The sequence below is a fragment of the Melospiza georgiana genome, chromosome 10, assembly GCF_028018845.1.
Source record: "Melospiza georgiana isolate bMelGeo1 chromosome 10, bMelGeo1.pri, whole genome shotgun sequence".
In the NCBI taxonomy this organism is placed as follows: Eukaryota; Metazoa; Chordata; class Aves; order Passeriformes; family Passerellidae; genus Melospiza; species Melospiza georgiana.
The window spans coordinates 17,239,866-17,260,000 of NC_080439.1; the positions used below are offsets into that span (position 1 = coordinate 17,239,866).

Here is a 20,135-nt window from a genome sequence, read left to right on the forward strand (position 1 = left end):
ATGACAACTCTGGCCGGAGCTGTCCCCAGGATGATGCGCCCCGGGGCCGGGCAGAACTATCCCCGCAGCGGGTTCCCGCTGGAAGGTAAGGCCGCGCCTGTGCCGCTCCCGGTCGGGAAAGGGATAATCGTTCCGTGCCGGGACGCCGGGACAAAGCGGCCCCCCCGGCCCGCCGGAACCGGCGCACGGAGTTCCCCAGGACAGCCGCTCGGCTTCCCCCTGCGCTGTCAGAGCAGGGCTTGCCCCAGGACAGGCACGACTCGGACCGCTGCGGCTCCGGCCTCGCACCCCCGAGCGGCCTGGCCCGCGAGCGGGAGTTCGGCAGCGCAGCCGGCCCCGGTTATTTTGGTGGAGAGATCTGGGGAGCCCAAAGTTGGGGGAAAAGTTAGGAAAAAAATAAATTCGGGTAAAAGTGATGCGAATCGAAAGGAAGTTGAGAGCCGTGGGTCGGGCCGCTGCGAGTGCCGCTCTGAAGGCAGCGGCGGCGTGAGGGCCCCAGGGCCGGCACTGCCAGGCCCGTGCCCGACGGAGGGCGGGCGGCGGCCGCGGCTCCCACCGCCGCTCCCGGGGCACTGCGGCCTTCCCGCAGCGCTTCCCCGTTCTCCGCCGGGGTCGGGCGGGCTCTGGGAGCCGGCTCCGGCTGAGTGCAACAGGTGAAGCCGCGGCCGCCTCCCTGCGCTGCCCGCCGGGAGCTGCGGGCCGCGGGTGCGCGGCGGGGCGGGCGGGGGTGAGTTGCTTCATAGAAAAGCAACGACAAAAAAATAGTAACAACAACAAAAAAAGACGCAGCAGGATCCGAAGGAGACGTTAATGCCATTTACCCCCTTGCCTCCCTTCCCTCCTTTTCTAGTCTCTACCCCTCTAGGCCAGGGCAGAGTCAATCAGCTCGGAGGAGTGTTTATCAATGGCAGGCCTTTACCCAACCATATCCGGCACAAGATAGTGGAGATGGCCCACCATGGCATAAGGCCCTGTGTCATCTCCCGCCAGCTGCGAGTGTCCCACGGCTGCGTCTCCAAAATTCTCTGCAGGTACCAGGAGACGGGCTCCATCCGGCCGGGGGCCATCGGCGGCAGCAAGCCCAAGGTGAGCCTCTCCCGCCAGCCCAGAGCCGGGCAAACCCCGGGCGCGGTGGCGGGGAGCGAGTTCCCATCGGGACACGGCCCAGGCTGGTCGGCACCGGGGTTTACAGTGGGGACGGCGGCCCCGGGAGGGCCGGGGGGACCGTGCGAGGCCGGGGGTGGGCGCAGACACACATGGGGCACAGCAACCCCGCCGTGTCCCCGCCTGTTGCTCACAAACTTCCCGAGGTTTTAGAAAATATTGTTGGAGTTCTTGGAAATAATATTATTTTAATTCTGGAAATTCTATTAAAAAACAAAAACAAAAACAAAAACAAAAAAAAAAAAAAAAACCAAAACCACGGAAATAGGGAGAAAAGGGCGTTTTTTTGAGCGCTTGGCTTCCCGGAGCCCCGGGTGCTCCACGCTCGTTTTCCCCGCAGGAGCGCGGGCGGGCTCGGGGCTGCGGGACGGACCGGGACGCGGTCGGTCGGTGCTGGAGCTGACCCAGCACGGCTGGACCGGGCCCTCCCCGCTTTCGTTGAAAGCGCAACAAAACGAGCTGTATTTCTGTCCGTCTCTTTACTGCTCCTTCTGCTCTGTTTACTTTTTCTCTCTGCTCTAGTGCTGCGTGAATTTATAGCTACGCTTCCGAAAAGTTTGCGCTAACAATAACGGAGATCAAATTTACCCCCAAGATTAGGCTTGTCCTTCTCTAGCTTTTCTTTCCCACTAAAGTGAACTAAAAGCTTGCGTTTTAATTGGAAGTTGTTACTAGATTCTCTCCCCCCTCCCTCTTTGATTCTTCTAAAGTAACGAAGCGATGCCCGAACTTTTCCTTTCCGTGTTAGGAGTAATTTTTTATAAGCGTGCTACTCAAACGTAAGGCTATTGCCAGCCAGGAGATCGTTCTTTTTGTTTGGTTTTTAGATTTATTTTAAAATCACGAGGCTACCGAAGAAAAATGCCGGTACTCGAACTTCTCCGCGTTTTTATTACGCTGGTTTTAGTTCGGAACTGCAAACTTTATTCAGCCGAAACTTTACTGACCTGGAGCTTCGTTGCCCGGAGTCCTCCGCTGGTCGCAGCCCGGTATTTTCTCGGCCGCACGGCAACCGGAGCTGCCTAATTCGGGGTTTTCCGTGCCGAAGGCTGTGTCCCACCTTCCCGGTAACCCCGGAGGATTTTCTGGGACGTTTCGTTTACCGCGGGGTGTGTTCGTTTTATGCGGCCCGTTATTGCCTTCTGTGGCCCCCTCTCTTTACCCTGCCCGCTTTCTGGTGTTTTGTGTCGGCGTTTCCGAGCGGGGCCGGTGTCGGCTCTCGCTGACGACGGCGCGGGCGGCCCCGAGCGCCCCGGGGCTGTGGCGGCGGCAGCCCCCGCTCCCCGGCCCCACAGACTGTGCCCGCTCGCCTTGTCTTTACTGAAGCAGGTGACGACGCCGGACGTTGAGAAGAAAATAGAGGAATACAAGCGGGAAAACGCGGGCATGTTCAGCTGGGAGATCCGGGACAAGCTGCTGAAGGACGGCGTGTGTGACCGCAACTCGGTGCCGTCAGGTACGGAGCGGTTCGGGGTGTCCGGGAGGGTCGGGGGCGGCCCGGGGAGGGCAGCGCCGTGTCCGGGCGAGCCCCGTGCCCTCGGGACCGGAGCCCCGGGCAGCCCGGAGCGGTGCCCACGGAGCGGCCGCCGTTAGCGCGCGGTGCCTCCCTCCCGGGAGGATTCCTGCTCTCGGCGGGGTGTTTTCAATTAAATCGCAACTGCCTCCCCCTCCCCTCCTCCTCCCGGCGCTTCCCCGCCGTCCCCTCCGGGCTGCTGCCGCAGGAGGGCTTGGAGCCCGCCGGAGACGGAGCTGGGGAGAAGGAGATGGGGAGCAGCTCCCTGTGCCGGCGGGGTGTTTGCGGGATGAGGCAGGGGGCACACGGAGCCGGAGCAGTGTTTTTGAGGGCTCCGGGGGTCTTTATCACCCACCATGCGGGCTCGGGGGAAAGAAACATTCCCGGGAGCCGCTGTGCCCGCGCTGGAGTCCGGTGTGGGACGGTGAAACCCCCGCGGGGACGGGAGTGACAGGCTGCCTGCCCTAAGTCCCGACTGGCAGTGGCCGAGGGACACAGGCCAGTGGCTCTGAGGGGGAACTCGGCTTCCCGGGCTGGCCCGAGAGCCGCGGGGGGCTGCTGGGGACGAGCCGGTCACAGCTCTGCACTCCCCCCTGAAGTGAGCTCCATCAGCCGCATCCTGCGGAGCAAGTTTGGGAAAGGCGAGGAAGAGGAGGCTGAGCTGGAAAGAAAAGAGGTGGAGGAAGGCGACAAGAAGGCCAAGCACAGCATTGATGGCATCCTCAGCGAAAGAGGTAAAGTCCCGCTTGCCCCTGCCCTCCGTGGAGCCCTGCGATGCCCAGTGCCAATGGTTATCACTGCCCATCTCCCCCGTGCCCAGTGCCAGTGGCTATCACTGCCCATCTCCCCGGTGCCCGGAGCTGGTGGCTGTCGCTCCCCGTCTCCCAGACGCTGTCCTGGGGCCAGCCCAGCGGGAGGTGCAGGGTGAGAGAGCCCTGCCAGCCTGGCTGCCACGTCCCATCGTGTCCCACTCCCCAGCAGAGCCACCCTGCAGCGTGTGGGAATGGCGCAGGGGCTGGAACAAAGATGGGAGGCACTGCTGATTTTGCCTTCCAGTAACCAGGGAGGGTTGGGGCCACCACAGAGCCTCTCACCACAGCCACAGAGCCCCTCACCACGGCCGTGCAGGGGCTCCTCTCCCAATCCCAGCAAAAGGCTGCAGCTGCACAGAACGGGCAGTTGCAGCAAAAGCCTGCAGAGCCTCAAGTCTCTGCAGTGCGAACAGGGCAGGGAGACACATGTTTTGTTTTTTCTGCTCTTAAAACTGCTGGGGAGAGCATGTGCCGGTGTTTGGCGGGGCCTGCCCGAGGCGGAGGTGAGGGGCTGCTGCGGGCACAGCTGCTCTCCCGCCGCCGCAGCCTGGCTCCCGGCCGGCCGGGGTGCAGCGCCAGGCCAGGGCCCGGCCCGGCCGCCTCTGCGGGGAACTCGCTGCCCAGCACATGCACAGCCGCTGGAGAAGGCGAGACAAAAGTACCAAATGAGCTGGTCAAACATTTGTACAACTTTTCCAGCTTTTACAAAGAAGGCCTTCTATACACAATCTACACTTGGAGATGAACTTGGAAAACAAAGAGGGGGGAGTCCATTGAAACTCACACTTTGGCTTTGCACAGACAAAGCTTCAGCTAGCAGCAGCTTGATGTGAACAAAAGAAGGCAACCTTTTTATAATTCAAGGAGAAAAGAAGAGAAAACAGTCCCACAAAAGGCTGAGAAAAGACATTATGGGCTTGCAATGAGGGATGAATTATTCAATGAGCCCCTAATAGCTGATGCTCCACGCAGTTTTATGGACTCTCAAACGTGGAAAAAAATAGTTGTTTTTAGAGAGAAAATGTTTATAGCATTTCTAGCCATCAAGGGATGCTGGTGCTGTGCAAGGACAACAGAAATCTGTTCTTTGTCAGTAGGACATGTCCTTGTTTTGTTAGAACAAACCACTAAACCCTCCTAAAACTTAGTTTTCAACTGTTATTAAAACTTTCAGGGAAGCCTCATCTTCTGTGTGTTTGTGTTTGCAAGGAGGTGTGTAATACAGACATGCAGAAGACGCTAACAAAATTAGAGATTTTAAGGCACAAGGCGCAGTTTGATTGCCTGGTCGAGTTGCCCCCATATGATGGGTCCAGAGTTCCCTCCAGCATCTCCTTCAACGGGATTTTGCCAGAGGGATATGCATCAAGGGAAAAATAGCTGAATTCAGTGCCCTAGTTGTCTAGCTTTGCTGCCTTCTTCAATTTCTTGACAGAAATTAGACACAGGAGATAAGTGAACCTTGATAATATCGCTGCTTTATGGAAGAAAGAGTGGTTAATAGTGACAGCAAGAGAAAAAATACTGTTACCGATACAACCCATCCTTCTGTTTCTCTTTCAAACAGTCTTCCTGTTCTTTGACTGTCTTCCCTTTAAAGTGAGGCTCCTGATTTATTATAAATCAGTGTCTGGGTGCATGGCTGCCTCCCACCAGCCCAGGGGAGCCCCAGAACTCCTGCAGGAAAGCCACTGGGGCTGGTGATGCCTTGCTGCAAGAGCGGCTCGCTCGTGCCTCCCAGCACAGTCGTAGGAGGAGGCTGCAACGTACCCTTTCTTTCACTTTCTGTGGATGTGAATGTCTAACTTTATTTGTTTTGAGTTCAATCAGTAGCAATTTTCCCCTTGATTACATGGGGTAGTGCAGTCCTCTCCTGCCCTAGGCATGCAGGTTTTTGCTGCGTGAACGTGACCGGACAGTTGTGTGGAAACGGCAGCTTTGGTAATCCCATCTGTTCTGTGACAGTGGCTGGGAAGGCTTGGCAGTGTGAGGGAGAGTGTGCTCTTCCCCACAGCAACGCTGCTCCCCCTCCCTGACTAGCAAGCTGTTGCTTAATCTCATTACTGGAGTGCTGGGATGCTGCAGTGCGAGCGTGCTGCTGCTCCAGAGAACATTTGTTGCCACCCTCGTGCCCTGCATGGAGTGTGGTTCTATAGCCACAGCACACCAGTGACACCCTTACAAGAAAAGAATCACCATAAAAGAAGTCCACCACTACTTTCTGTATCTGACCAACAAAAAAAAAGTTCTGCCTCAACTCCATTGCCAGTCGAGGAGGTTTGATTTCACTCCATCTATAAAAACAATCCTGGTCTGTTACTAAAATAACAGCACTCCTGAGGAGTTCGATGCTGCAGGATCATATTTGCCAGCACCCACCAGCTTGGCTACAAGGCTGTGGCAGAGGGTGCCTGCTGGCAATGCATCTCAGATGCCTTCCTGACACTCGGGTTGTTTACAGAATGTCCAAGGGTGTCCATGTGCTGGGCAGCAAACCCCTCGGTGCCAGCTCAGCGCTGAGTGCTCTGTGTTACAGAGGGGAAAAAAGTGCGGGGTTTTGTGCAATATGAGGAGTTTTTGTAGCTCTGTTCTTGGGGACTTGAGGTATCCTGGAGCTTGGGTGCCAGGGAAGGCTGTGGGATAGGTCAGAAAGTGACTGCTGAGGCTGTTCACGATGGCTATTCTGCTTGGGAGCACACATTAGTGCTGGACTTTGGCTGGCGCTGCCTGAAATCCCCTCCTCACTATGGGCCTTTGGGTGGCTCAAGGAGTGGCATTTTTTCCAAGAACAAGGACAAGAGTTGTCGTTTTAATGTAGCTATTTCAAGATTTAGGGAGTATTTACAGCAGAGTGGAATTAGAGAGAATAGAAACATGATATTTTTAAAAAATGTGTGACAGAAACAGTGAATCATTGGGATCTCTCCCACCACATATATGGGTGTAGGTAAACTTGTGCTTGGCTGGTGTGATTCCGTTTCATCCTCTCCTCTTGGGCACTTACATGTGATTCTCACACCGTTTACAGATGCTGCATTTCGGTGTTTCTGCCAGTGTCACCCTCAGCTCTGCTTCTGAGGATATATTTAAAGAAAACTTGATTGTCAGAGTGTGTATCAGGAGGCTGATAGTTCTATAACAGCATATCTGTATTTCTGCACATGTGATAATTTTTTTCTGAAAGGCACAAGCCATAAATATAGAACACCAGAAATTTTTGTGCCTTTATGTGGCACATCAGGGCTTATTTTTAGCATGACCACTACGGAAGAGGGACTTGCTTGTACCTTTGGGGGCAGTTCTGTGCAGCACGGTTTGCTGACTAATCCGATCACTCCCCCCTCCATAAGATAGCTGTTGTTTGCTGGCAGCACCCAGCGGCTTTCAGCACCGCAGGGATGGGGCAGAGCTGCTCCCCAGGCTGCTGTGAGCGGGCTGGGGAGGGGGCTGGGGCCGGGACCCCCCCTCCTGGCTTCAAAGGGGGCCTCTGTTCCCAGCCAGCGGAATTGGCCCCCGGGCCGTGTCCCGCGGATCCTCCCCCAGTCATGCGCACCCGTCCAAAAAGGGCCCTACTCATCCCCAGCCTCTACCCTTGGCTCTACTGAGAGCAATTCAGGCTACAGCAGACTAAATTGCCTCCTTTATTTTCTTCTTACTTTCATCTTGGACCAAACCCTTCCCCCTTTCCCTCCCCTTCCTCTTTTCTTTTTTTCTGTGTGCCTGAGGCTCACATTAATACAATTTCGGCACCACCCCTATTTTAGTGTGTGTATGTGGGGAGTTTGAGGGGGTAGGAAAAAAAAGGACCTTAGCACAAAAGCCCTGCTCAGCAGCTCGAAAGTTCAAGCTGCTGCTGCCTCTCTAGCTGTGTGATGCTTTTCCTGTTTGTGAGTTTTTGGAAACATTTTTGCTTTGTACTGTAATGGAATTAGAGGACAGATGCTGACTGTAAATGGGACACGCGACTACCAGCCCCTAGCTTAAATATTTAGATGCAATGTTACAATTACTGACTTGATGCAGGAGGCTTTGAAGTGGTGCCACATGATCTAAAGGGTAGCTCGAGCTAGATGGGCTGGCAGATGTTTTGATTAGGGCTGGTCAGTATCATGCAGCCAGTTATTTTTGGATTGCTAAAGTAATAAAGACACTTTATTAAGGGAGAAGATTAACATGGAGGTACCAGATATCAGTTTGAGTCATTCATTTCTACATAGTAGACTGTTGGATTAGCGGCTGGAGCATGGGATGAGTCAGACGCTGAGTTAGAATTTGGTTGCAGGGGCTGTCTTGGTTTTATTTTGGTGTCCTGTCCCAAAATGCAGTGGTAGGAGGAGCACTTAAGTGCTGTGTGAAGTGCTGCTGTGGGCAGGGAAGCACAGTTTGTTCCCCTGCTCAGTGTTCATGGAAAAGATTCACTGATGGAGTGAGACGTGATGGCTGTGGCTGCAGGCAGTTATCTCCTTGATAACTGAAATTTCTGATAATAACTGATGTCTCCTTGAGCCTGAGATATCGTGCAGTACTTGATATATTTGATCTCTAGCAGGTCTAAGAAATCAACTCATGTCACTAGAACAGTGTTGTTTCTGGGGCTCTCAGAGCTGACAAGAAAATAGTACTTAATTAAGAAAAACTCCCTAGTGAGTCCAGTATCTGGCTCAAGGGAGACAGTGCCAACTATATTTTCTTCCGTCTGTCTTTTCCCCTTCTCTTTCCTCATATCTTAATAATGAGAGTCCAGGCCTGGGTAGAAGAGCCAGGTGTTGTGCAGGTGATTCCATGCAAACCCAACACAGCTTTGTTTCTTCTGCCTGACCCATCATCACTGTGGGGCTCTGGGACAGGCTTCTTCTTCCAAATGATTATTCTGAAGAAATAATAACAATAACAACAACAATAATAATATTAATACTAATAATATTGCAAACAACAATAATAGTAATAATAACAACTGATGGCCTCAGCGGTGAATAATGACCTCACCATCAAGTGAGAGTGTGATGTCCCAGCATGCTGAGCATTTTTAGAAAGGTGCTAAATGTTTGACTTTAGGGTGACTTCAAAGTGGAGTTTGCTCTTCCAGAGCTGCCGGGGGCAGCCCATTCCCTCCTGTCTTGAAGTGGGGGATTTTGAGGAGAGTGCTAATTGTCAGACTAACTGCGGGCTAATCGTCTGACAAAAGCACCAGTAATATTTCCAGCTGTGGGAAGAAAGGGTGTTAATCTAGCAGCCACTCTCTGAAGTAATACATGTACACATCATATCCTTGGCTTGAAATCATGATTATATTAGTGGCTTTGAATGTTTTGCCATCTGAGGGACGCTTTCTTCAACTTAGGAGTCAGCGCCTGTTCAAGCAGATTTGCTGTGGGCATCCTTTCCAGTTTTCCTAATTGCATATATCTAGAACAAAGCTGAATGTTATTTCAGCAAATGTCAGGATTGCTTCACACACAGCAGTCAATTAACTTGAATTTGTACCCGAGTTAGCACCTTATTTGGTTGCTTTGAAGATCTTCATCTATTAGACTAAAAGGGTGTCGTTCCAGAAAGGCAGAGGCAACAAACACTTGGTTGACTTCGGTGTGGCTAGGACTTCCTCTGAGAGTGTGATTTATGTATTTGGTTTCCAGATCCTCCTGTGACTGCAGGATCTGTGATGTCAGTAGGAATTTACCCTAATAGACATCAGGCTTTTCTTGGCACCAGCTCTGTGGTGTGCTGAGGAGCTGCAGCTCTGGGGGAACGCTCAGGTTTGGGATGTGATGTGATGTGAGCGGGGTTTGCTCACTGCAGCCCTGCAGATGCTGTGCCGAGGGTCCCCTCAAAGGGCCTATTCATGTGTGCAGGCTGCTCACGTGGGCTGCGCCAGCCTGCAGTGGGGCCCAAATTTGTTCTCTTCTCTCAGTATAAGTACCCACTGCACAGAGTGGGACTTAAATCCCCAGTGAAACCCGGGCAAAACTCTCACTGAGGGCAGGGATCTTTGTGTCTCAGTTTACACAGAGGTAGCAGTGGAATCAGAAGACAGACAGAGGTTTTAATTAGATAAATAGCTAATTAGCAATTAATGCTTTAAGTAATAGCCAATACCGATAAAATTCTTAAAACAAATAATTTCCTGTGTCTGAGTTTGAATAGTGATTCTCTGTTACGTACAACACTTTTATCTAACACTTATTTGGGGATCGTTTAGTTTGGTTTGGGTTTACTTATTGATAAGGGTTGGAACAGGGTTTAGGAGCAGGAAGCCAATAAAGCTGATAGTGATAAATTATCATGAGTCCCGAGAGCTGGATAATAAAACTGCATTGGGAAATGAAGCAGAACTACAAAGTGCTCTCTGGTTAATTTAAGAAGAAATTGAGTGAAACACAAAGCAATAAATCAGAGCAAGCCACTCAATGTGAATTTCTCGATGTAAATGTCACTTAAAATCCTATGTAGCAAACGTATATGGCCAGAGAAAGAACAAAATATAGAAATAAAAATGCAGGATACTTTCAAGTGGTCCCTGAACGCTGAGCTTTCTGGCTAATAAAAATGATGTACAGTAATGTAATTCACCACAAGACCTTGTTCAGCCTAGTGTGAATGTGGCATTTTACTTTACTTGCCCTGGAGTACTCCTGCCCCATGCTGTTAAACTAATTCAGTTTAAATCACTCTGCCTAGAAAAAAGTGAAGCCTAATGAAATTAAAACTCACTGAGGACACATTAGAGTTAAAGTGTGTCATGTGCTGAGATTATTTAGTTAAGGGAGTTTGATGTAATTGTTGACAGGTCGTTTATTCATCCTAGTAAATAAAGATTCACGAACTATTAAGAATGTGCATATATAACTAGTAAGACAGTAAAAGGCAATTAAGCAGTCAGTTTAATGTCTTATCTTGCTGGTTGCCCTACAGTTGTTTTACAACTAGGAATTAAAATTTGAAAAGAAAGTTTTCAGTGTCCCTGGCCAAATATTGATTAAGTAGTTGTTTGCTGATGCCATTGTGGCACATAAAAAGGCCAGTGGTTCTGCCCCTTGTTGTTCATCTTCCATTGTTGCTGATTCTTAACCTCGGAGATCAAAGGAGGATCATTTCAGTTTATCTGTCCTGGAAAATCCTCCTTTGCTCCTAAACCCGTATGGATTAATGGCCAAATTGTCTTTAATGAGATGTGAAATTTGAATGGAATTCTTATTTTGCATGGTCTGTTGAATGTATACACTGTATGCTCTTACAGTTTTGTGTTTTTGTTTTGTTTTTTTTTTTTTTCTTTAGCATTACTGGATTTGATTTTGTTTTAATCACTTTATTTTTAGTATACAGTGCATTGAAATGTTAGTATTGTAGCAGGTAAAATACAATGTACTTAACTGAATTTTACTAAAGCTATTTTTATTGCATATAATCTTTTTGATAAGTGTAGCCTAAAGGGGACAAAAAAAAAAGTTGTCTTCATGTACCAAATCACACAGGAGATAAATAGTCCAGGGCTGCCAATAAAAGAAAGGGAGCTTGAGAAGCCAGCCCGTTCTCCAGGCTGGGCTCTCAGAATACAGGGGACACAAGCAAGCTTGCAGCATTTGTTTGGTGATTTTCTTCAGTTTGGATTTTATGGCCTCTACTTGCCTCAGCTAGAATAGTTGTGCTGTGCCTTCTCCCAAAAAAAGGGAAGTTGGATTGACGAGGCTGCGCAGAAAAACAAGCAAGAGCCCTTGAGAACAATCAGTTCCTTGTGCGTGGCAGAAAGCTATATTTATTTCAGAGACAGTAAAATGAATCCCACCACATCCTCAGCAGAAGAGGCTGTGCAAACTGGATGAGTTTTCTTGTCATTATGACACAAGTTTTCATCTGAATTGTGAGGTGTGGGAGTGTTAGATCCAGGTCCCACTGCGTCTACCAGTTTGTGAATTTAGCTTCACACACAGGAGTAAGAAGCCTGGTGAAACCAGAAAGCCTCTCCTGGTGTTGCATTTTAGTAAAGGATAAGACAAAATTTTTAATCGTTTTCTCATTCCCTTTCTTAAATACATTCTGCTTCCATTCTGTCTGGTTACTGCTGATTAAAATATCAGTCCGTGCATGCTTTGCAGGTGCTCAGCTACTTTAGGAGACATTTTGTCCCAGGGTAAGAGCTACCACTCTTTTAAAGCATTTTAGATATAAATTTCCTCAAAGTCTGTGCGCTCATCTTTTTTGTTCCCATAAAGAGCTGTGGTGAACACAGTGATATCCATGCTACTTTTGATTTTATTTTAACAGATTTTTGCCTGGTTATAGACTTTCTGGCAAACACAATCAATGTTTATATCATGCACAAGCCCATATAAGGACCAGTCTTAAGGATTTTTATATTTATGATATGCCTCGTGTTGGATGTCTGATCTAAAAATGACTATGCAGTAATTTCTTTATCAGATGTATTGTCACATAGATGGCTGTGCTTTGAATAGTATGAGGAATAAACTGTCTGTGGCTGACAATTCTGCAAGCAGACAGCTTATTCAGCCCCTGTCAAATCTTATTCACCTTACTTAAATGAGCAGGACTGTTCATGCCAATACAATCAGAATATCTTCCACGTACTAGCCTGGAAAAGCAATAGCAACCGCAGCTCTTTTGGCAAAATTACCCTGCACTTTGTTAAAAATGTAACCCATCTACCCCCTGCGAGGCAGTAGCACCAGCCGTACTCAGTGTAACCAAATTGTACTCAAAACTGGTTTTCACCTTTGTTTTTAACTGTCCCAGGGAGGGTGGAGGTGAGTACAGACTGGCTTCACAGAAAACAGGCTAGCAAGTAGAAGGGGATGTTTCCACAGAAAATGGGTTTTTACTGAAGATGGTGTGGCAGCACTTCCCTTTCATTCTGACCTCAAGGCTGGCTGTTTGATCTGGTGTGAAGTGCTGAAGGGTCAGAGCGTGGGGTGGGAGGGTCTGTGCCCCAGTAAATGCTCTGACACCTACCCAGCCCCTCCTGGCAGGCTGAGTGCTGAGAAAACCTCGCACGGAGCTAGCTGGAATTCAGGACTCGGCTAGTTTCACAAACAGAAAAGTAAGTTCTTTTCAGAAGGAAGGTGCTTTAAAAAAACCAAAAGGAAGTGGAAATTATTCAGCTAAAGAAAATGGGAAGTGAAATACACTGTTTCACAATGAAATCCTGAGAAGTACAGATTTTGAAAAAAAAAATAAATCTCTGGAATTCCATTTACCAAGGGATAAATCAAGTAACTCCACTGCAGATGGGGAACTGATGCTGTTGTGTGAGTGAATGCTGAATTAAATTATCAGTATTTACATAGAAGAAGAGAAACTTCCAAACAACTGCTAGCTAAGGAGTGATGGTATAAGTGAGCAATGATCCAATCTTTATGGTGTGATGTTATAGATGAAGATCTACAAAACTTTTCATGTAGAATTTTAACACATGTGGTGCAGAGAAAGACATCGTGTGTACCTCCCTTGCTGTGCGTGGTGGCTATTCCCTGTATGGTGTATGACTTCACTGTGTTCTTTGTCTGTGGAACTGGAAAATAATAGAAGAAAACATTCAGGAATCTATTTAGAAGATTATACAATAGATGTCATAGTTAGGAAAAAGCCCTGTGGGTTCATCCTTGCTTTAGCACAGTTGATTTGACCTGCTCTCTTTTAAATCAACAGGCTCAAGCAAAAATGCTCGAACATTTGGCAGCTGCATAGAAAACCACACAAACCCCTGTTGCTTTAGTACCCACAACTTGTTTTCCAACAAATACAGTGTTGTCTTTTGAAAACCCCTTAAAGCTAACTGCTTGTCCACCTCTTCTGAACAGCTCTGAGACTGGTGTGAGCTGTGTGTGTGTGTGCTGGGGCAGGGGCTGAGGCAGCCTGGAGCATTGCAGGGTCTCAGGATGCTCACATGTCCTGGTGGAAATGCAAAATGGCTGCATACAGCAGGCATATTTTCAGGCTTTTTGTTATTTCCATCTCTATGATTTAAAAGTTTCTTGAGACCAAATGGCATTGGCGTTTATATCAGAACAGCCCTGTGCTCTCAGCAAGGCTGTGCAGGGTATTTAGCATTGAATTTGGCCCTGCATGAAAGTTTAATCACATTCCAGATTTGAGGGAATGCCTTCACTTTCTCAGACTTAGCAAGACCTTACAGTGCTAAACATCTATTTTTGCTGGTAAAGACCTGACACAGCCAGTAAGTGTAGTTAAAATGCTGCAAGCAGAGCAAATTAAAAAAAGCTGCTTTAGAGAATGGCACTTAATTTTTCTAACATATGATTTAGCAAAAAAAAAAAAAAAAAAAAAAAAGCAAAAAAAGCAAACAACCCCCCCAGCTCTCTGCTGTAAGGAGCTCTGTAACCAATCTGCTCCACCAGTCCTGGCAGGGTGGGAGGCAGTGCTGCTCCCTCTGATTTCTGGCTCCTCCCTGGCTGAAGGGTATCAGGAGGGGAGGCACACTCTGTCCCCATATGCAACATTCCTGTCCTTGGTCCCAGTCAATACAACAAATTAAATTTTTGGAAGGACACCATGTAATTTGAATGGTTGTCAAATCTTATACTATGATGGGTGTAAAGAGGGTTGGTCCCCAGGCTGTATGAGGCCACTTAGCCAAAGAAGAACTTAAATCAGAATTCAATGTTACTGTGCTTCTCCTGTACTGGCAGTCAAAAAGATGGAGTGATGATGATTGATGACATAAATACTTCTGGTAATCTGATATCAGAAACAGAATTTTCAGTTCTGGAAGACAGAAATTTAAAGTGAATATTAAAAAAAATCATGACTATAGTCACCAGTATCTGAATCCTGGTAATGATAGTTATAAATAAAACACCCTAGAAAAATGTTATGAGGGGGAAAAAAGGTCCTCCAGGTGATGAAAGTGTTGAGGGGACTCACCTGCTCCTATTCTTGAGTGTTCCCATGCAGAAAAGTGACCCCTATTAAAGAAAGAGGCCAGCTGGTGCTGAGTGCTTGGCTGCTGGCAGCACAGTGTCTGTGCAGCAGTGGCTTCCCAGGATGGCAAAGGGGGAACCCCTTTGGATGCACCTCTGTGCTGCTGCTCCTGTTTCAGCCTCGGGGTTTCTGTGAGTGCCGTGCCCTTGGGGTGCCTTGGGCCCTTCTGAGGGCCAGGTCCTTTGGCTGAAAGAGCCATTGTGCCCCTCTGAGTGTGAGCCGGAGCAGTGAGCAGAGTGCCTGCAACCGAGGGCTGGGTGCTGGGCTGGCTCCAGCCCAGGTGGGAGCTGGGGCTGCCCTGTTTGCAGCCCAGGCAGCTCCTCACTCTGCCCTTTCCTTCTGGGGGGCTTGCGAGTGATTTCTTTGTATTTATTGTGAGGTTTAAAGCTTGCACAGGACCGTTGTGCTCTCGAGGTGTAGCCAGGGGGGGTCACGGTGGTGCTTTGCAGGTGGTGCTTTGCTTTTGGTGACATTCAGCTGTTGCAGTGGGCGCCTCAGGCCCCTGGGGTTTGGGCTGAAGGGCTTGCTCCCACCCTTGCACAGCTGCTGCTGGTTTGCTGCTGTAGAAAAGGGGCTGCCCAGCCCATCTTTCCATAGGCTTTGGCTTTCTTCTGACTGGGCTCTGGTGAGTGTGGTTCTGTGTCTTTGAATTGGGCTACGGGATCTTGTTTAATACCCCTTTTGAGTAGCAAGGAGTGATCTTAGTGACTAATGTGTTTATAAGTAAGTGATACCCCTATACAAACAAACAACAAAAATGTGGTTATAGCAAAATTGTTGCTGGAAGAGTTGGCTTTAGTTTGAGGGAGAACTGGTTGGAATTGGAATTTGCTCTGTGTTTCTTGCAGTGACTTTCTGCATTGCTTGTGCCTGGAGCCAGCTGAGATAGGACTGCTTGCTCTTCCTTCCCTCTTACTGGTCTCTTGCTCCTCTGTGGTTAAATTTGCTACTTGTATCTGTGGTGTTTTTTTCTTTTAGTGGTTTCTTTTTTGTGTTTTGGTTTGCTTTTTTTTTTTTTTTTTTTTTTTTTTTAGAAATGGGACCAATGATATTTTCCTCCCTCAATGGTATTTCCAAATGTCTGGTGTCCAGGAATCAAAAGTGTTCCATAGGTTCAGCTGTCATCATTCATCTGCTGAAACTGCAAATCCAGATGGAATGATACTTTAGAGTGAATGTTTGTGGCTAGAGAGGATTGCAGCCTGTCCTTGGAAGAGCAATTGGGCTTTCAGCTTTGGGGTTTGCAGAGCTGGGGAACACCAGGGGTTGTTTGTAGAGGGGACAGGGGTACCCTCAGGTCCAGTGGCCCATGGCATGAACCACTTAACTCACCAGATGCACAGAGCAGCAGGGGTGTGCTTTGGCGAAGTGGTAAACACTCTGCCCCTTTAGTTTTAGTAGTTTTATGACTATTTTTTAAAGCTAAAGCAGATCAGTAGCTACTGTGGGCTGGGATTAAGTCCAAGAATCTGGAGGTGTCACCTCAATTTACACTGAGGCTCTGAGCCACCATGTATTTACTGGAGTACAGCAGGAATTGATACATATTTTTTGCTGAGTCTCCCATGAATACCCTGCAATTCTCTCAAATATGTGGTGTGAAAAATCTATTCAATAATATGTATGAATAATCATTGGTTCTAAGAAAGTATTCAAAGCTTGAAATTTATGTAGTTGTGACTGGGCACGCAGGTCTTGCACTGATTTCTCTTCTACAACTGCTCTTGCATATATTAAAAATGTGTATTTCCTGGACAGCTGTTAAAACTTTTTTCTTCTTTTAAAATTATATTTATTTTTTACTGTTGTACTTGTTAAAACAGAAGCATGTACTGAGCAGAAAAAGGAGACAACAATCATGCCTTGAGCATTCTTTTGTTGTACATTACCACTATTTATAGTTTAAAACTCTAGCTTTCCATCCTTATGCAAGAGAACACATTCTCAGTGGTGGGATTTTTGTGTTACACAGGCTGACTAGAGATAAACTACTTTGGTTTGATTTTAAACTTTTATTAAATGAAATCTGTAATTTATTTTATAAGCATTATTCTTGACAAAGAGAAATAGTCCAGCAACTTGGACATGAAGTTATGAGACAAAAATACAGGGAGCCAGTTGCAATTGATAGACTGGCTTAAACTTGTCAACAGGTCTTAAAGAAAAGTTTTAAATCTCAAAACTGCAGTACAACTTGCAGTAAGGCGAGCTTTGATTTCTAGAGTTGGTGAAACAAATATTTTTTACCGATTTCTAAAATTTCCAGGAAAATTGTATTGTTATAGCCTATCCTTAAACAGTAAATTTATAGGTTGGTTTTGTGTGTTTTTCTTCTTTCTTAGCACCACTAATTCCTCTAATTAATAGTGTCAAGCATGTGAGATTGCTCATAAATCTGAAAAAAGGCCTATTGAATTTAATAGTGAGACTTGCATTGTCTTTAAAGAAATTTGGTCAGACCCTAAACAGAAAGGTTTTTTTCCCCGTCTCTCTCTTTGTTTTTTCTTCCCCCCCTTCCCCCTCTCCTTTCCTTGAGGCAGAAAAAGTTTTGAGTTTTTCTGAGGAAACTGAGGAATTCTAGCATTCCTGGGCATGAGAGGAGAATACTGATTAGAATCAGGCAGAGAGCAAGCAGGTGCTGAGCATGTTCATTGCTTAACCCCCTGCCCTGCTCCTGCATCCCGGCCTGACCCAGCGCTCAGACCCTGCAAATAGCAGCAAGTTGCCAGATGTTGGAGATGTTTTCAGTAGGGTGATTATTCACCAAGTCTTGTCTGAAACCAGGGAGTTCCTACAATGCCTGTATTTCATGTTTAAAGCTGGCCTGGGTGAGCCATGGGAGACAGTGCTGAGAAAAATACTGTATTTCTGGGAATGGGAGCTGGCTGTTCTGTTGCTGGCTGCTCTGTGGCATCCTTTTGCAATAAAGTAACAAGCAAAGTAGATTGCCTGAGGGGGAGAAAACTGTCTATTTCTGTTGTGTTTTTTTGTTTTATTCTTTTTTAAGAACAGAAAAAGATTTTATGGGTTAGAAACAGTGCACCCTAAAGAGAGGTGTGTTTAAAAGTTAAGACTCGAAAGCTTTTGTCTGGAGAATAATACACTTGGAGTAAAGAGCTGCACAATGGAAGTCTTTTCTTCCAGTTATGTATGGATGAGCATCAGTCAGCCAAGGAAGAACTTCAAAGGCCAATGTGAACACTTGCTAGGCTCTTTCTTTCCTGACAGGTTCTTCTTGAGGTAAGATGGGGAGAGCTGTTTGTGCTGGGAGCTGGAGCTCTCCTCCTGCAATAAATCATGTGCAAACTGAGGTACCAGCCACAGCCATCTCTGTCTCCAGATTTGTCTTTTTGGAAGTTGCTAAACCATCCCATTTCACAAGTCTTTTATTGCTTATTCATAAAGAAGTCTCAAATTCCACTTCTGCCTTGCTGGAAAGGCACCATGCCAGATGGAGGGGGAAGATGATCCATTTCTCTGCCTCCAAAAAGTCTCATTATTGATACACTGTAATTTGCTTTTAAGGTGGAAAAACCAGCCCCAATGTGTTTTAATATAAGTGGTCCAAGGGTATAATTGCTGTGCATTAAAACAGCAACCAAACTTCATGTCTGCAAGAAGACATGGAGACATGTCTAGGGAGAGGGTCGGGGTTGGTAAGGAGATGCTTCTCTAATATAGGAAAGAGAAACTCCAAGTAGTATCCAGAGAAATCTCTTCAAGTTGACCTAATAATTTCATTTTATCAATTTTAAAATATTTTATTTTGGTTGGAAATTTTTTAATGTTAAATACTGCAGTCTAGAGTGATTTATCTCATTTTACAGTGGGTTTAAGGAGCAGTTTTAGTGTTACCTGTGAGGCTGTGCTCAGAGGCACTACTTTAGAGGACTCTGTGTGTCACATCAGTCTTTGTTAAAGGCAGACACAACAGAGAAACCAGAGGATGTCTGATGAAGAGAGCAGCTCTTGTGCGTTCCCAGGAGCACAAAGCAGAGCAGTCTGTGCTGCCAGCCCAAACAGGGCTGATGCTCCTGCTGATGCACACAGTGCCATTCACTTTTTGGGGGGTGGGCTAGGGAAGGCCAGGCCCCTTCTGTGACAAAAGAAACCCTGCAGCACCTTGTCTCTAATATCTGAGAAATGCTTGCCCAGGTGAGTGAGCGGCCCCTCTGCCAGGCCATGGCCACGAGCAGTGTGTGAGCATCCCTGGGTGCCCCTTGTGCTGCCACAGAGCAGGGGCCAAGCAAAGCTGTGGGAGCAGAGGGCTGGCTGTCCTTGCTCAGGAAATTTGTAGCAGTTCTCCTGAGGTTCAGGGAAGGGCCACGTAGGATGTTCTCAAAGTGTTTGTGGTGCAAGCTGGCATTTGGGAGCTGACTGCTGCAAAGACGAGGCTCTGGGTTTTTTTTGTGTTTTCTCTGTGTTCCTATCCTGATCATCCAGCTCTGCCAGACTTAACATTTGAGTCCCTTTCCATGACAGCCCTCATTCATTTAGCTATGCATTAGGCAGGGAAGAAGAACCAGTAATTATGAGCAAGCTGGCAGTGCTGTGTTCCAGTAACTGTTTCATGGTGTGTTTGAGTTGATGGCTGCAAGAATGGAAAATAAGTCTTTGGGATGATGTGGGAGATCTCTGTTTGCATGCTCTGACTCTTGGCTCGAGCCTGCCCTACGTGCTCAGGCACCCTTGGCTTCAGTCAGCCTGTTTGAAGGAAGTGGGGTTTCTCTGAAGGTTGGGTTCAGAATAAATGATTTGCCCACAGCAGCAGCAGTTGTGATATTCTCTAGGAGTGCATTGCATGACTTATCTAGACACAGCCTGTGAGCTGCTTTGAAGCCAGCCATGGAAGAAGGTGGCAGAAAAGCCAGATTAGTACTGGCTGGCTTAAATTTTCTGTATAAGTCTTTGCATTCTTTAAGTGAAAAAAAGTTGGGTTCCCTCTGCATTAATGATTTCAGGTGAGTTCAGCTTCCCTGCTAAGAAAATTTCATTTAGTAAAGCAAAGGGTGTTTCACACAACGAAGACATGCAATTGTGGAAAAAGGTCATTTGAAACTATGATACTTTGTAGTAAATGTCGAAATGTGTGATCCTGCAACCGAACTTTTTTTTTTTTTTTTTTTTTTTTTTTTTTTTTTACTTTCAGCATAACCCGCTGCCACCCAACTCCCTGAAAATCAAGTATATGAACATTCACTTAAATTGAATTTTATCTTTCATTTCAGGAAAAGGGTGAAAGAATAAATAGGATTTAGAACTGACAACAGGACAATAGAATTGAATTTGGTAGAGTGTTGTCAGCAGGATTTTAATTTTTCATAAGTAAGGGAAAGAGGAGCATTTTGGATTTTTGTGTTGTGGGCTGACAGTCCTAGACCATTAGTAGAAATCAGGTAGTAGTCCTTGTTTTGTATCTGTACAGAGCTTGAAATATATTTGGGAAGTTAAAGAATTTGGTTCCTGCTTTCCTGAAACAATTTTAGGCTCTTGCAATGTAAATGGAACATTTTTGACCATGATAATGTCTCTGTAGTCTCATCTTCAAAGTGTTTGTTTTTATAAAATAATAAATGTCCTTTGACTTCACTGCTGGAAAAATTCTAGATAAATTCAGGGTGTTATTTTTACCCTATTCCTTCTCCAAATTTAAAGCAGTCTCTGTTTGCTAGAGATTGAGATAGGGAAAG

The 20,135-nt window shown here is 47.0% G+C and overlaps 1 protein-coding gene across 4 annotated transcripts in view; it reads left to right on the forward strand.

Annotated features, from left to right (window-relative positions):
- Nucleotides 1-20,135, forward strand: part of PAX3 (paired box 3) — a 73,174-nt gene continuing 53,039 nt past the window's right edge. For 2 of the 4 annotated variants that reach the window (XM_058031199.1, XM_058031201.1), the window contains exons 1-4: nt 1-85; nt 851-1,086; nt 2,491-2,620; nt 3,277-3,411. In XM_058031199.1, coding sequence (XP_057887182.1) covers nt 1-85; nt 851-1,086; nt 2,491-2,620; nt 3,277-3,411 — 586 coding nt within the window. Of the gene's footprint in view, nt 86-850; nt 1,087-2,490; nt 2,621-3,276; nt 3,412-17,983; nt 17,993-20,135 lie in introns of all 4 variants that reach the window. The other 2 variants (XM_058031198.1, XM_058031200.1) reach the window with 2 other exon arrangements.